Here is a 16,147-nt window from a genome sequence, read left to right on the forward strand (position 1 = left end):
CAATTCTAGCAATCTCGCTAGAGTCATCTCATACATTATATTATTCCTTTAACTATGTTTTAATTGCTAACTCTTACATTTCGAAATTGCCAGAAGTTTCATGTCCATTCCCTTGAAAGTAGGTGCTGTAGCCATTTTTTATCATTTAGCAGTAAAGCTTCCAGCAATGTATCTTGCTTTTGAGGTAGTCTATAGTGGCGCTGCAACCCTGTGGGTCATGGCCTCCTGCATAGGCTCTGGAGGTTTCGTAACAGATTTTCCCTTGGATGGGGTTGTCAGTCGCACGATCAACCCTCAACATTTAGGACCAGGGTCTACAGTTCGTCTTGCTCCTATCCTTTGACCTATCCGGCATATGTGGCCCTACCAGGAGCGTACGCTTCCGCCAGCATAGTTGTCCGGTTCACTGGAGAGCGAGAACCTTCTCTCCAAATTGGCAGAGGAAGGATTTAGGACAGTAATAAACCAAATAATATTGGTGCCGGTTGTCAGTATTCTTGTTGCAAAAAGTCCAAAAGTCCAAGAACCCAATATATCAATTCTTGTTGCAGTTCGTTATTTTTGTTGTTGCTGTTGTGCAATAAACGATATCATCCAGGAGGCCTAAGAGTAGATCGGAGGTAGTGTTAAAAGGGATCTTTAAGGATTCATATTGTAAGTTTAAATTTGTTCGTTCTGGTCCGTCGCACTAATTTATAAAATGATTTGGCAACACCGTCCAGTGTGACTCGGTATATATTTATATAATGCCTTTACATGTTTCGGTCAGTTGGTAATGTAATTATTTGACTCAGGATAATGAGTAGTGCTGCGCTTTTATATACACGGTAATGAACCCTCGGGTTGTATAAAAGGCTGTGGATTTCTTGAGCAACCGATTGAATATTAGCTTTTTCAAGGACTTTGCTGCGTGTAGTTAATTGTTAATGGAAGAAGGAAAGTTGGAGATAACTCATATGAACGCGTGATGGTGATGTCTGTGGGAAATTGAAGAGTTAACAGCATTTTGTCGAGTACCTTTCTAGAGCTCAACAAAGCATGACGCTGCAATATATATAAATAAATAAATAAATAAATATAAAAATGGTATATAAAATGACTTGCTTGTATATGTGGTATGCTTTCGTTTTTGCCCAGAAGTCGTGCTTTAGGGAAAATAAAGAAGAGACCATGAATGCCCGCAGCTGCTCGGGAACTGGTTGGTTGCCTGGAGAGGTTTATGTGTGTTCTTCTCCTTCTCCTACACACCTGCTTTGCTGTTTCTGACTTGGCCACGGAATAATTTATAGCTTTGTATATATCTCACACTACAACACGCGTATACAAATGTTAATGGATATCTCCTTTAAAAAAATATTAAATTTTCATCTCACAACCTCGTTTGACTGAAAAGAACCTGTCGATATGTACGAGTCTGTAAACTATGGGAGTCATCTCCTTCAAGTTAGTACTTAAAGAGAAATGTAGAGGAAGATTAGTTCATAAAATAAACAGTTGAGTTAACAGCCGGCGTGCTTACAAACACTTGTGGAGGGGCTTGTGTTATTTTAACCCTTCTTCATAGTCTATAGCCACTTGATAGACTCTTTAATACATTCCAGCCCGTACAAATAACAAAGAATGTTAAGTTTGTTCTTTATTCTGATATATTAAATGATTTACCTACGTTATACAAATGTTGGTGGTGATTTTTGTTATTTATCCGCCACAAGGGTTTTAGTGAATCCGAAGTTAACGTCACTAAACTGACTCAGCGGGTTACCGTATCGATAACGCTGTGGACGCGTGTTTGGGAGGTACTCGTTTCGAACCTCAGTCATGGTGATTTTTTTATTTATCCACCACATGGTTTTTAGTGGTTCTAACGTTAACGCCAATAAACTGACTGAGCGGGTTGCCGTAGCGGTAACCCTGTGGACGAGTGTTTGGGAGGTACCCATTTCGAACCTCAGTCAAATACTGATTTTCCCGGTCTCTTCAGGCACATGTCGAGATAATAATATCACGGCCGTTTCCTTCCAGATACTTCTGAATTCATCAGTCATCTTAACCACTCGAACTGTGTACAAATATTAACGGCTTCGTCAAATAATTCACGAGAATATAATGCGGATCTGACTATATCTTGCTCTCGGTAGTATGTTGGACAGGCATGTCCTCTCCTTTGATTTGGACGGTTTTCAAAAACGTGCGTTCCTTTACAAAGGAAGGGCCGGATGAGACGTGAAATAACTTCCGCAGTGCTGGTTTGTGATGCATTCTTATAACAGTAACGTTTTATTAATTTATTTGGGCCGAATATCTTTTTGTAAGCGAAGTGACAGAATCGGGGTTTGATTCCAGGGAGAGAGATTATATCTTCCTTACCACGTTCTGGGAACAGTTTCCATCTCCAAAAGTTAGCGATGATAAAGAAACCAAAACATTAAGCTCTTTCACTTTCATCGAGTGCCGAGGTTGAAGATACGTGGAGCTCTACTTCAGAGTGACTGATGAAACCCACAAGAAACTTTCAGAGTAGCCGGTAGTACGACCGAGATCGGAACTGGTTACCTTCAAGGTATAAATGTAAAGAGATACCGCTGCACTAACTTGCTCGTTGCCGTGGATATGTATATTTGGCCTTTTAACTGTTTAATAAACGATATACCCAATGTCACGGTTGAATGGGTAGGCAGACCTGCTTTGCATTCCGTTAGATGTTGAGTTGAAATTCCGGCACGGAGACCAGCTCTCCTGATGTTCTCAGGCCGTCCACACAGATGTTGGAGCCGTTGGTACCCACGGAATATTTTAATCATTCTGTATATAAGAAGTTATGGAAACGTGATATTTTATCGTTGTTGTTACGCAATTTCAGACTACCTTAGCAACGAGTTGCTGAGTGTTAACAACGCACATGAACGTAAGTTCTGTAGTAGATAACGAGCGATCATTCTTTTATCTCGATGTATCGTGTCTATTCTGTGAGTGTTGATATTATAGCGTATAGTGCCGTTGCTGGGTAGCGACCTCGAAACAGACAACGAAACAGCATTCGCTGCTAGGCAACAGATTTTTAATAAACAAGTATACCCTGCTGTTGCTGGGTGACGCCTTCATTGACAGGCAAATTCCCATGGAGATGATTGAGGCAACACTGGAAGAGCTGTGTTTTCTATGTGGATCGTGCCGAGGGGTTATACGCGAGACGAGGTTTTAGAGTGCTCAGTTGAAAGTCAGGCTGTGAAAAGAATATTTTGAGGTTGGTTTTAAATGGCCGCCAGCCTGAGATCTGGTCAGTTGTACGGAAGTCTGTGAAGAGAAGACTTGGATGGTGCAGTTGAAGAATCCCCACTGTTAGAGACCGTTAACAGGGAACGACTAGTGGAAACTGCAGCAGACTGAAAAGACTTAGCGTGTGCTCAGGTAATTTGTAAATTGTGGAGATTAACGATGACGCTGTAATAATTGGTATTTACGAGTCATGTGTTAAAGTAGCATATAAATCTAACCAACCCCATCTGTAGTCAGTCATTCACGTGACAGTATTTTTTGGAGTGTATATTAAGTGTAGTAAACTATATATATGGTTTATTACTGGCTATTTATGCTTGCTATTCGTGGGAGTTGGCGTTAAACGTCACCCTTGACGTATTATTCGATAACGTTTATGGCTGTAAAGGAATTCGGGGTAAAGCAGGGGAAGCTAATGATGTGGGAGCTTATATAACAAATGAAGAGACTTTCCGTTGAATTTTCAACGGGTGTTACACTAGTAAATCATAAATAACTTTACTAATTGACGCACGTCTGCAAGAATCAGACTTGTATCGCGCTGCTATAGTAGCCGTTCTCACGGTATTGTAAAGAGAAGTCAGTTCGTATTGGTGACGAAAAGTACCCGTAATAGTAAAGAGTGTCCATTGATACTTTTTATGCCTGACGACAAAACATCGTCTGGAGTACAGTCAACACAAACCTAATGTCACCATTCACTGTATTACGTGAGGGTGCATGCCAGCGATCAGGCTAGTACTAGTAGCTTGCTGTTCTAAGTGTACCGAGGGGACTAAGCCGCTTTTCCCACAGAGTTTTTAGTTCTTTTTCTGTGTAAAACAAATTCAACACGTTTTAGCGTAATCTTGTGTTGTAACTTGTAAGAAATTTGATACGCTGGGGGTGAAAAAACTGGCACTTAAAAGGTTACACCAGTGAGACCAGAACATTTGAACATTATGACGTAGCTTGTTATATCTTGTTTCAGTTTATTTAAAGTAGTGTGTTTCGTGAAGTGAAGGAACCTGAAATTATTTTATTAGAAGTAAATATTTTATATTGTCACGTGTATATGTGACAATAGATGGGATGTGGATTGGTGAATGGTTTTGTTGGCTACTTACACGCACCACTTGGAACTACAAGTAATTACAGCGCTGTCGCAAATCTCCACATTTCACAGATCACCACAGCTGCATCTAAGACTTTCCCAGCCTGATGTTTTCACCAGCCCATCCCTGGCAACTGCTTCTCATAGTGGATATTCCTCGGCTTCACACTCTGAGGTCCTTTTGCCACAGCTGCCCGTGCAGAACTCTTGTCAACTATCAACTCAACTGTACTACCATATCTAATCAGCCTCCCTTGCAGAACTCAACTGACTGCTTGGGTCTAAGTCTTATGTTACGACCGACGGTCAATCGGCCAGTGTGTCTCGGAATAAAGCACCCATCTGGGGCTTAAAACCAGATTTTTATCACTGTCAGGCAGTTGCGGGTTTGTTGATGTAGGGCACTCTCTCTGACCAGAGGACGGGTCTGTCGTTTGTAATTGCTGCTGGCCCTCGCCAGTGCAGTCCTGTGGGTCTCGTGGCCATATTTTAACGTCTCAGATTTGAGACTTGCCTTTTCGTCGCCTCCTACGACTCGCAGGGCTACGGTGGATGTATTCGACCCCGCCTCCACCCGGGGGTACTGGTTGCCCCAATTCTCTTCTTTATAACTACTCGACGCACCATATAGAAAACACAGTTTCCAACAACTTTATTGTTGTGTTCGTATTTGTTGCTGCGGAAACATGTTTATCAAGCCGTTACTCAGAAACTGCCGTTCGTTTATTCGCCTGTTGCATTGCAACGGCTGTGCCCGTTTGTTGCGAGGTCTTTGCCTGACAACGGGTCTGTACACCACAATTTAGTAGTTAAACCTGTTTACACGACAAACAAAAAGTTAAACCTGTTCTCTGGGGAGAAGTGGAGTTATGAGAAGTAGCGGGGTAGCGATTGCAGCTGCATTATGGGAGGGAGGATGACAAAGGCCTGATATAACCCATACACAACCTGAGCCCATAACTCAGTCAGCGGACTCGACAAAATCCACAGCGCATTCTAACGGCCAGATTAATAACACGGACAGCAGTTCCGTATGAAGGTCGGTGTGCTGTGGGCTAAATTATTTGGCAGGGGGCGGGGGGGCTGTAGCACGATGAAGTAGCCCATATCATAATTGGGCCGCTCACGCAAGAATCGCAAACGAATACAATAAGGCAGTGGGAAAGTGAACTTACCGGTTAGTAGTGGCATGTGTTAACAGGCAGTACGAATTGCCTTTGGGAATGTTGAAATCAGTTTCGTGGGGTAGGATAATGAAAGGTGCAGAGGGGGGGGGGCGAAGTTACCGCTGTGCCCAACTCTTTATACACCTGACAGAAAACACACGGCATCTGCATTCCAAAGAGCAGCGGGTTGATGCTGTTTAGGGAACATTATTACTGTTTATTCTGAGAACCATACACTTTGTCGGCAAAACGCTAATTTTGGGCCTACTTTCCTTACTTTAACAAATAGAAGTAGGCATGCGAGATCATCATATGATGCCTGTGTATGTGTTAATCCATGCCGTTTGAATGCTTGAACTCATCTTTATGAAACTCGGTATGTATATATCACCTGAGCTCATTTCAAACGCATATTGTTGCTAGGCAACAGCTTACTGAAACGTTACCGCGGCAACGAATTAACACGGAACAGTAGAAAAACTCTTGGACGCTTTGTCTTCTGTTCGGTCCCTGTCGTATCAAAGGAAGGTAAGGGACTAGCTTCTCCCAGAACTTAATGTTTAATGTTAAAGCGAGTTGTAGACGCCGGTATAATAAACGGTATCCTTTAAAGGATTAGGCATCACGGTATGAAAACGTAGTGGGGAGTGGAAGTGTACGTGCCTTCATAACCTCAGTACTAAGGGAGGGACCAGCTTCACGTCCCGGCCGCTTTACACCCGAGGAAGTCGCCCCCGGTACCAATCGGATAGGAGGCTGGGTGGTTCGGACGGCGGGAATGATGGTTATGTGTGTTTTGTGTGAATTTTTTAAGTCGTTGTGATGCCATTTCGGGCAGATCATAGCTTCTTTTTTGTACAGTTTACTCGTAGTTGTTTTGTGTGTGTGTGTGTGTAAATAAGTAATGTTAGTCTCCTGATGAATTAAGACATTCCGTTCCGTGAGAACGTTTTATCATGATGTTGCCCTATCCAAATTAATAACCTTTTGTCTTTTTAATGTTTATCTTTCGTTATTCGCTGAGCTGCAAACATCTTCACGCACTCTTTTCTTTATTCCTTTTAACGTAATCCTTTAAGTGAAGATCAGTCAAGTTGTTGGGATCTTAAATGAATATGTACAACTATTATTGCAATTTAACAAAGCCAGTGAAGAGAAATATATGGTGTTTGCATATACATCGTAGTGTCTTGTACCTGACTCTTTGAAGTCATCTGATTTGTGATACACCGTCACTTTTGGATGAGAAGAAAATTACACTTTCCTTTTTAAAATTCTAGACCGAAAGTGCATGGGGTATGTATTTAAAACTAGTTTCTTAGCGAACGGGTTTGCGTAGAGATTTTGACTTGTATTGAAGAGGTGACCGGTTCGTATCTCGGCCGGGACGCCGATAATCTTGAGGTTTTCGTTGCATTCTCAGTCCTCCCAGGTAGATTCCGAGTAAAAACTGAAGCTATCCCTGTAACAGGCCGTGGAGGCTCATAGGGTTGTGAGATATTGAGGCTCACACATTTTCTAGGAAATCGGCTCACAGATGGCTGTGAGGTTTCAGCCTTACGCGCCTGCTGGCCTCCCTTTACCCCCCAGGAAGATTCCTGGTACTCATTTCTGTTAGAGGCTGAGTTGACCTCATGGCCATAGTGCTGCTGGAAGGATTAGTTAAATTGAAAAATCCAGTGACATCGAGAATCGAACCCGCGACCTTCCGGCTTGTAGCATAGTGCCTCAACCATCTTCGCTACCACGTCCCCCCCAGATTCCGAGTAAGACCTTGAAATGAGCAACGACCACTTCCTTCCCTATCCTTTCCGTATGACGGTGCATCGTTTGAGCTACAGGCTGTCGTTAAATATACCACAATTAAAAATAACGAAACTAAACTGGCTGTGGTCAAGAAGAGGTTTGAAGGCTTATAGATTAATTCATGCATAATGTGACGCATATGCCCATTGGTAGGCAACGACTCGGTAAAAACATTCCCAAAGTTACGCTCTCAGCAACAGGACATCCACTGCTGGGTAACTGACCAATAAACACGCATTCTTGACAACAGAAGACGGTGTTTTCCGTGGAGTCCGTTCCGAGAGATCATAAGAGGGCACAGTTAGAAGATTTGGAGGAGTCCGAGGGAGTACAAGGGAGTAGTGAAGTTAAGTTCAATTGGAAGTGAGAGCAGTTCCAGTGGAGTGTCCAGTGGAAGAAGATGAGTGTCTCAGTGATTTGTGAACTGTTGTAACCAGTTGTATGAAGGTGCAATAAATTCGATCATCAAACCCAAAACCCGTCTTATTAGTCACACAAACCCCGGATACGTGACAATATATTAGTATTTGAGTTAACTTTAACTACGTATGTCTGAGAATGAACTGCTGAAATGTGAACCTCGTTCCACGGGACACAGCAGAAAGAGCTGAGGTGGGCTTCCCTCTTAGACGAGTTTCTAACTTCAGTGAAATATGCCATCAGCTTCAGTTAACTACCTCTGTCTTCACTTCTAATCTATTGTTTCCGTCTATAATGAAACAATTAACAACACCGATTTTTATAAACATAACGACCACTATATGGATTAAGTGTGAATCAATGTTAATTGTTGAAGAAAGCAGTCTTCTGGGATTTGGCACCGTGTATATGTGGTGTTAACCGACTGGTCACCAGTCTGCTTTTACCGGTTCTCACGGTCTCTTTGCTTGCGGATTTCTTATATTTTTCCTTCTACCCTGAAGATGGAGGCGATACGTTCCTCCGAAACGTCGGTTAACACCACATATACAGGGTGCCAAATCCCAGAAGACTCCTTTCTTCATAGTCACCGCCGTGAAAGCCTCAAATCTTACATAATGTTAATTGTTGCATTATTGACGGAAACAATGAATGTATGTATGTATGTATGTAAGGGTTGGGCCATAAAAACCGGCCCTTGCACTGCGACCTTCAGTGATCTACTGTGCTTCCCCTTTGGATTAATCCTTTATTAATCCTACACTTGGAATGAAATGTAGGACTTTATTTATGAGGCCGTCATAAAGTCACTTGGTTCCATGAAGAACTGACCCAGGTGATGAAATCTTAAGTATGTTATGGCCTCACAATTACATAGAATGTTACACGGAAACAATAGACGTTAAGTACAATGCAACAAGATGCTCAAATATAATATTACCTCTGTCTTATATAAAATTACGTGGAAAGATTAAATTGGGTTTATTTGCATTTGCAGGTATTCCCGAAGCCAAAGACATTAGGGATGATTGTTATAGTTAACTGACCTTTTGGTTGGTAGATTGGTTTATTCGTTAATCCTGTGATGTGGTACTGCTGTATACCGTAGAATATATAAGTTTCCACCCCTGACGTTTTGTTCCTGTCCTCGGGGTTGGCAGTTCTGTTTTGGGCCCGAGAATAGTGTGATTAGTTGATGTTTCTTGACCTGCTTGTTCGTTAAATTGGTTCCGTTTTATTCAACACCTGCCATAACTTTAGCCTTACGTCACACCGGAAACATAACGTCACATATGGTGCTGGTGTCTTTGAGTGAGGGCCTTGCTTCTTCCGGTAATTGTCATCAGGGACCGCGACCAAGTAACAGCCATGTGGGTATTCAGTATTTTGATCATTGCGTTGAGTGAGTTATGGCTCCTAGCAGACGCTCGTTGCTCTTGCTTCGCAGTCCCCGCGATCTGGTGGCGGATACTGCAAGGACAGCGTTCAAGTGGTTGGAACACCTGAATAGAATGAATCAGACCTGCTTTCACGTTGGTATTTTATCAGCTTACTTAGAGCCTGAAGATGGAAGCGATATGTTGCTCTGAAACATCTGTTGATTTTCAACGGACTACGCGTAATCAAACCTAGCGGTGATCCAGAAGATATTAAAGCAGGGGGTTCCAAATTATTGAAATTAATTAGAGCCTTGCCTCTCTTATAATTCAGAATTGATATTCACTTTGGCTGTTCATTTTAATGCTTGATAAATTAGTTAACGTATTTCTTACCTTTCTACAAAAAGCAAGTCAAATATATCTTTTTCCCCTGGTTAGCCGATTTTTCCAAAATTCTTGTTCCGATTTTGTGGATGGTAAACTCTTTTATCAGGTCGACGATGATGTGGAGTTAAATATCATATTAGAACACATTGCGTTTTTGTTATATTTGAAGTTAATATTTTCAGTTCTGTTTTGTTTCGTTTTCACGGTTAAAGATCGAATTACGATATTTTAATTTGATTTCCATAGGTAACTAGCTAGTTTCAGCTCTTTTTCAAGTAGCGAGGTGGTATCGCTCTTTTTGTTGCGTTTCCTTGTGAGTAAGGAACCAGTTCCAAACTTAGTGTTGGTTTCCGCCAGTAACTAAACAGTTCCAGAAGGTCTCGTTGCTTTTCCATGATGAACGAGACACTTACAGAATGCCTTGTTGCGTTTCCACGAGCAGCGTTTTCACGGGTATCGGACCGGTTCCAACGTTTCCAGAACTTAGTGTTGCGTTTTCACGAGTAACCATCTAGTTTGAGAACTTCTTGTTGCACTTCCATGCGGAATGATCCATTTCCTAACAAGTATTGTTGCGTTTCCATTAGTAACGAATGAGTTCGAGAACTTACTGTTGGGTTTCCACGAGTAACGAGCTAGTTTCAGCACTTCTGATGGTGTTTCCATGAGTAACGAAAGAGTTCCAGAACTTCTTGTATTTCCATGAGCAACGAGCTAGTTTCAGCACTTCTATTGGCGTTTCCATGGTGACGATTTGTACTGTTGCAGGGGAGACGCTGATCACGCGCCTGACAACACAGAGGTTTCTGGACGTGGGGGAGAACTGGACGGAGGAAGAGCATCTCTCGTCTCATTCCGTGATGAGGTACGAATACCGAGTCACCTGCGACGCACATTATTACGGCGCCGGCTGCGCCAACCTGTGTCGGCCTCGAGACGACAACTTCGGCCACTACAAATGCTCCCCCACCGGTGATCGTGTCTGCTTGTCTGGCTGGCAGGGAGATTACTGCACCAAACGTAAGTGTTCCTCATATTTGTGTAATTTGGTGTCTTGTATGGTTTGCCTCGTTCCTGCAACATCCTTTATGATCCACATTCGTTGAGGAATTTTCGGGGTCTCGCGCTGTGCCGAAAGGTTGAAACTCTCGTAACCTGAAGGAGCGACCAGCACTTCCTTACCATTTCGGCACACGATAAGTAGAACACCCAGAAAATTCTAATGTATTGTTTTGCATAGACCCATTGCTAGGTAACGACTCGGTAAACACATTCCTGACGGAGCCAACGCTCGCAACAGTACGACGTCTGTTGCTAGGCAATGGATCGCTAAACACACCTAAAACAATACGGGAGAATAGAAGACGGTGTTTTTCTTGGGGTCCGCCCCGAGGCTACGTAACGGGAAGTTCCAAGGAAGCAGTAAAAAAAAAGATAAACTTGTCCCTCTGCTTAACTAATCAAGCACTAACACATGAAGGCGTATGGGGGAGTAGATATATAGATCCACGTTTCTTGACCTCGGCACTAGTTGGAGGTGAGTGGTAAGCTTCACACCCTTGCCGCCTTACCTCCGATGTACGAGCCCCCGATGCCCATTGAATAGGAGGTTGGATGGACCCCAGAGCTGGTCTGGACGACATGGAGAAAACTCTTTACCCTACCGGGACTCGGAACTCCGACCCCTCGGTCGTCCAGCCCGTAGCCAGTCGGTATACTGACTACGCAATCACGGCTCACTCCAAGGGAACAGTTAGCTGTCAGAAGTTGAGAGTGTTCAGTTGAAGAAGAATTAATTTGAGTTAGTTGCGGTCGAGAATTTGGGTCGAGTTGACTGAGAAGAAAAGGCAAGAAAGGAATTAGGCTGTGACAAGAAGACTTCATGTGCGATTTGTGACAGTGAGACTTATAAGTCCGTTGCCAGGATACGACTAGTGAACACTGAGAACCATAGTGCGTGTGCGGCGGTGAACTGCAAAGTGTGTAGAATAGCCATAGCGCTGTATTACCTGTAGTCCCGAGTTGAATGCATAATTGTCGATAAATCCAATCTAAACCTCGTCTTTAGTCACTAATACACGTGACAGTATTTTTCGATAATTTGAACAGTATTGTTGAGTTTTCTGAATTAAGATTATGGAATCTTTTACAGCATCTTGAGGGAGGGGGCTCATCAACGGTTGGTTAGATTCACTGGAGTCGTTTATTCAAGTATTCTAAATTTTATGGTAGAAGGAACATGGAAGCTTTGGCGTTGCGTCCTTTGAAGGAACTTCTCAGTGTGTGTGGTGACTGCTGAATTTTTTGAAAGGAATTTCATGTGATGTTTTTGTCACTCCGGGAGTCTTTGACATACAGGAATTTACGATGTACAAGTGTAAGCACTTCCCTGCTGTATTTTTGATTTTCTGGAAAAGAAAGATATTTTAGTTCCATTTGGATATTCTGCGACAAGAGTGATATTCAGTTTCGTTGGAAGTGTGCATAGGCTACCTGTTTAGTGACGTCAGGATTCTGTTTGACCCAGTAACAATTAAGCCCCCTCCCCCCGTTTCGGCTCCCTGAAATTATAACTATATTGCAGTCGTTTAACCTAAGAGCACATATGTTAGAATAGAAATGTAATTAATATTTGTCGGCAAACCATAAGAGACAAAACGTCATTGCCACTTGGTTTAATTGACAAATGAAGTAATATAATTAACATTTGAAACCAGCAGTGATGAATTTTTTCTTAGGAGTTTTGACATATCACAGCGGTAAAGTCTTTGATCGCAGGTGTTCAGAACAAGCACTCACAAATTTGTCATGTAATTTGATACGAAACGACGCCGGACTGTGCGCTGAGATGGTGAGCATGTTGATTGGTCAGTATAGAAACTGGAGACCACCTTAAATTAAAATTTGAACCAATCACAGCATAGTGAGAGGGTCAGTTTTTACAGATAGAAATGCTTCGAAGTTTGGAAACGTCGTGACGCTTGGTTTCTAAAATATTTGGGTTTAGGTGGTTAAAGTGAACATATGTAAAAAGGCGTTTGATGCGGGCCTGTATTGGGAGAAAAGACGTAAAAACTATTTATCGTAGTAAACACTGGCGGAAATCTTCCAAGTGAACCGACGGAAAAGTATTTGTATCTGCAAAAACTTCGTCAACAAGCAGAATTGTGAACAGGGTCTTTTTTTTTTATAAGGTTGGTTTTAAATTATTGTGAAACCCTGCCTTCCCGAGCAAAACCGGATATGCCCTGAGAAAGGTGAAAATAAACCTTGAGAGGGTGTAAGTCCTAATGTCGACGACACTGCCTCAAGGGGCGCGTTGTTGTGTGGCAGACCCTTGCGGAATTTTCGAGGTGACTTACTACCTCGTTTTTCAGGTTACGCAGCATGGCAAGCCATGCATATTCATCCCTCCTCCCCTCTTTTTTTTTTTGGAATGAATCATTTCCAGAAAATGTGTGGAAAATGCTAATTAAGTTCGTAGTTTGAGAACAGGCACGTGTCTGTTGCATTATTCCAACGTGATTCATACCGCATTCCGCCAAAGATGGGCTTTGAAAACGAGGTAAGTGAAACTGTTTGCTGTCGTTTTGCTAATTGATGACGCGGGTTATGACGCCCACCGTACCTCCCTTATCCCATATCTCTGCAGACTGTCCGGCGACAAGGAAAATGTATGAGGCATAAAAACTGGTCAGAAATTCAACGAGGTTGCATTTGGGTACCCTAATTATTTAGTTCCAACATAAATCAGAATGCAGACCGGTACTTCACCCCTCATTTGTCAATATTTGCGTCTCTGCGGAGACGCAAGCAACTTCAGAGATTGTTAATGCCTTGTGTCTATTTTTCTGTTTCAATTTTGATTAAAATTAAAGGATATTAATGAGACGGTAACACGAAATTAATTGTGAATTATGGTGTTTGGTTAGCTGTGTCACAAAAGGTGTCTAAATTCGGTTTCCAGTTACATTATGTCATGTTCTAACACAAATACTTAATGTTTTAACATACTTTGTAACGTTCACTCTGAACAGACACGGAAAATGTTCGTAGGAATTGGTTAGATGTGTAAAACAATCAGTAGCTGAAGATTTGTTTTCTGGGATATAACACCGTCTGGTTAGTTCTGAGTCAACCCGTCGTTTCGGAAGAACGTAGCCTACAACTTCACGGTCGAAGAATAAGGAAAACAAGAAACCAGCGTGAAAGTAGGTGGAAAGCAAAGATTGGTTTATTCTTTGACGCAGAAGCTGGAGGCGACATGTTCTTCCGAAACGTTGTTCTACTTCCAACGGACTACACGGCGTTATATCTCAGAAGTTAGTACTCTTCATAACCACCGCTGTGAGAACCTCAAATCCTACAATAATTGGCTGGTTTATCAGGAATTTAATTTCGAGGGATGTGTCAAAGAATTAATAAAGACACATTTCATAACATTAATTTCCAGTTCACCAAACCGTCATTCCTAATTAATTTTGTTAGAAAAATTAATTTTGCGAAGCTCTTCAGTTACCAAATAAAAACAACTTTGAGTAACTTACTATGTGCCTTGATTAGCCTGGTCATAATGCTTAAAACACGATAGTTTTGAATTTCAGCGTAACTTTGTAACGTGTGAGACGGTGAAACTAACCTAGGGCGTGGAACTAGACGTATTATAATTTGTGCGCATGCCTGAAATCTCGCAGAGCTCTGTGTTTCTACAGGTAAACTTAAGACAGTGAGACGAAGCGAACAAAAACATATCACATTGCGGTAAAGACACGCTATCATCTCCCTATCTGTGGGTATTTAGAATGTTCTGCGGTGCATGAGATGCTGTGCCCTTGCCGGCTCATGTGTATAAGCTCCCATTTCAAGTTTCCCTTCTGTACTGCTTGTGCAGACTGGCAACATCGTCTCCTTCACGTTTCCCAGGCCTCATCCATCCGCCCGGATTTCGTCCTTCCTCTGAAAACCTTCCCACGCTAGTCTTTGGTGTTACTCCATGATAATCCTTAGTTGGTGGCCGCAGTAGTATGGCTGGGGGCCTGGTGGTGAGCATAAGACGTTGGTTGGTCAGGTAAAGTTGTTCCTCGGAGAGCCTCGCAGGTAGCCCGCGGGTTGCAGGCACGCGGCTTCTGCAGCCTCCAGCAGTAGAGATTTCCTCTGGGGTGGGAGATGTTCTACTGCAGAATACAGTGAAGGGAAACTTTTATAGTATTATGCATTTTGTTGTGGATCATAATTAACGGGAAAAGTTTTGGCGTAACACAACGCGATTCGTACAGTTAAAAGGACATAATTTCTTAATACTAAAATTTTAATATTCGAAATTCTGACGTGCAATATTGTTTTTAATGTACGTGAATTTTAATTTTACGGCATATGCACTAGTATACTATATGAATGTTATGCATTACACCAATATGGATCCATATTAGGCATTCATTTAACTATAGGCGTATTTATAGAACTACCTGATGATGGTCCCGTAAGGACCGAAACATGTAGTAGCTACTGAAATAAGCCAGTGGTTGAGAGTTATGATGGTTTATTTAATTAAATATTGAAGAAAGCAGTCTTCTGGGATTTGGCACCGTGTATATGTGGTGTTAACCGACGTTTCGGAGGAANATTGTTCAGTCGACGGCCAAACCATTTCCCTTTAATTGTAATTTACCATTACGCTGTCAGCTAAGGACAAAAATATGTTGATGTTTGCTTCGAGTTAATCGACGCAGCGGTAAGGCAAATGACGCGTGTTTCGAAAATATTCGGTTCGAATCCCAATCGGGATCTAGCGTTCTTTCTGTAGGTTAGCCATAGGCCCTACATAGAGTAGCTGAAAACAGACCGTTACATACTGGTTTTGTTTCTCGGGATTGGAAATATCTTAATAATGGACTTCATAGTCAAATTAACTTAAACTTTTTCTACCTGGGTGGAGAGGGCGGCTTTACGCGTGGCTTAACATATCTACTACCCTGAAGATGGAGGCAGTACGTTCCTCCGAAACATCTCTGAACTTAATTCGGGCTACTTGGAATCACTTCTCCTCAGTAACCTGTGTTTGAATCTGATTTAACATATGTTAATAACCGGACCAAAAAAACACATGAGGCCTTTGTTAATTGTCAGTATATGTTCTCTGTTGCGGAGAAGAGAATGTCTGAAATTTGCGGTGGGGGACATTTTAACGCCTCCAAATTGGTTTCCTTAAGCAAAGGTACAGCAGTACGATACTAGTCGCCAGTAGTGACCTGCCGTCTGGCATTCTCCTGCCAATACGGGATACACACTTTAACGTAAAGGTGAAGTTACCCCTGACATTAATTAAGCACCACGCCATGAAGACGTGTGGGGAAGTGGAGGTGTAGTTCCACCATTCTTGACCTCTGCACTACATGGAGGTGAGTGGCCAGCTTCATGCATCTGCCGCTTTACCCCCAGTGAAATAGCCCCCCCCCCCCCCCCCCACCATGCGTAGGGGGGGGGGGTGGGCCCGAGCACCGGACACGACNCCCGATAATCATTGGATAGGAGGCTGAGTGGGCCCCAGAGCAAGTCAGGACGCTGTGGAGACCTATGGGTGAGTAGATGCATACTTCCACCATTCTTAACCTCCCATTAGA

General features: G+C 42.6%; 1 protein-coding gene across 1 annotated transcript in view; it reads left to right on the forward strand.

Annotated features, from left to right (window-relative positions):
- Window positions 1-16,147, forward strand: part of LOC111868039 (neurogenic locus protein delta) — a 79,821-nt gene that overhangs the window by 39,767 nt on the left and 23,907 nt on the right. The window contains exon 5 of the mRNA XM_023858383.2: window positions 10,296-10,547. Coding sequence (XP_023714151.1) covers window positions 10,296-10,547 — 252 coding nt within the window. The remainder of the gene's footprint in view (window positions 1-10,295; window positions 10,548-16,147) is intronic.

Source organism: Cryptotermes secundus, unplaced genomic scaffold, assembly GCF_002891405.2.
Source record: "Cryptotermes secundus unplaced genomic scaffold, Csec_1.0 scaffold635, whole genome shotgun sequence".
NCBI lineage: Eukaryota > Metazoa > Arthropoda > Insecta > Blattodea > Kalotermitidae > Cryptotermes > Cryptotermes secundus.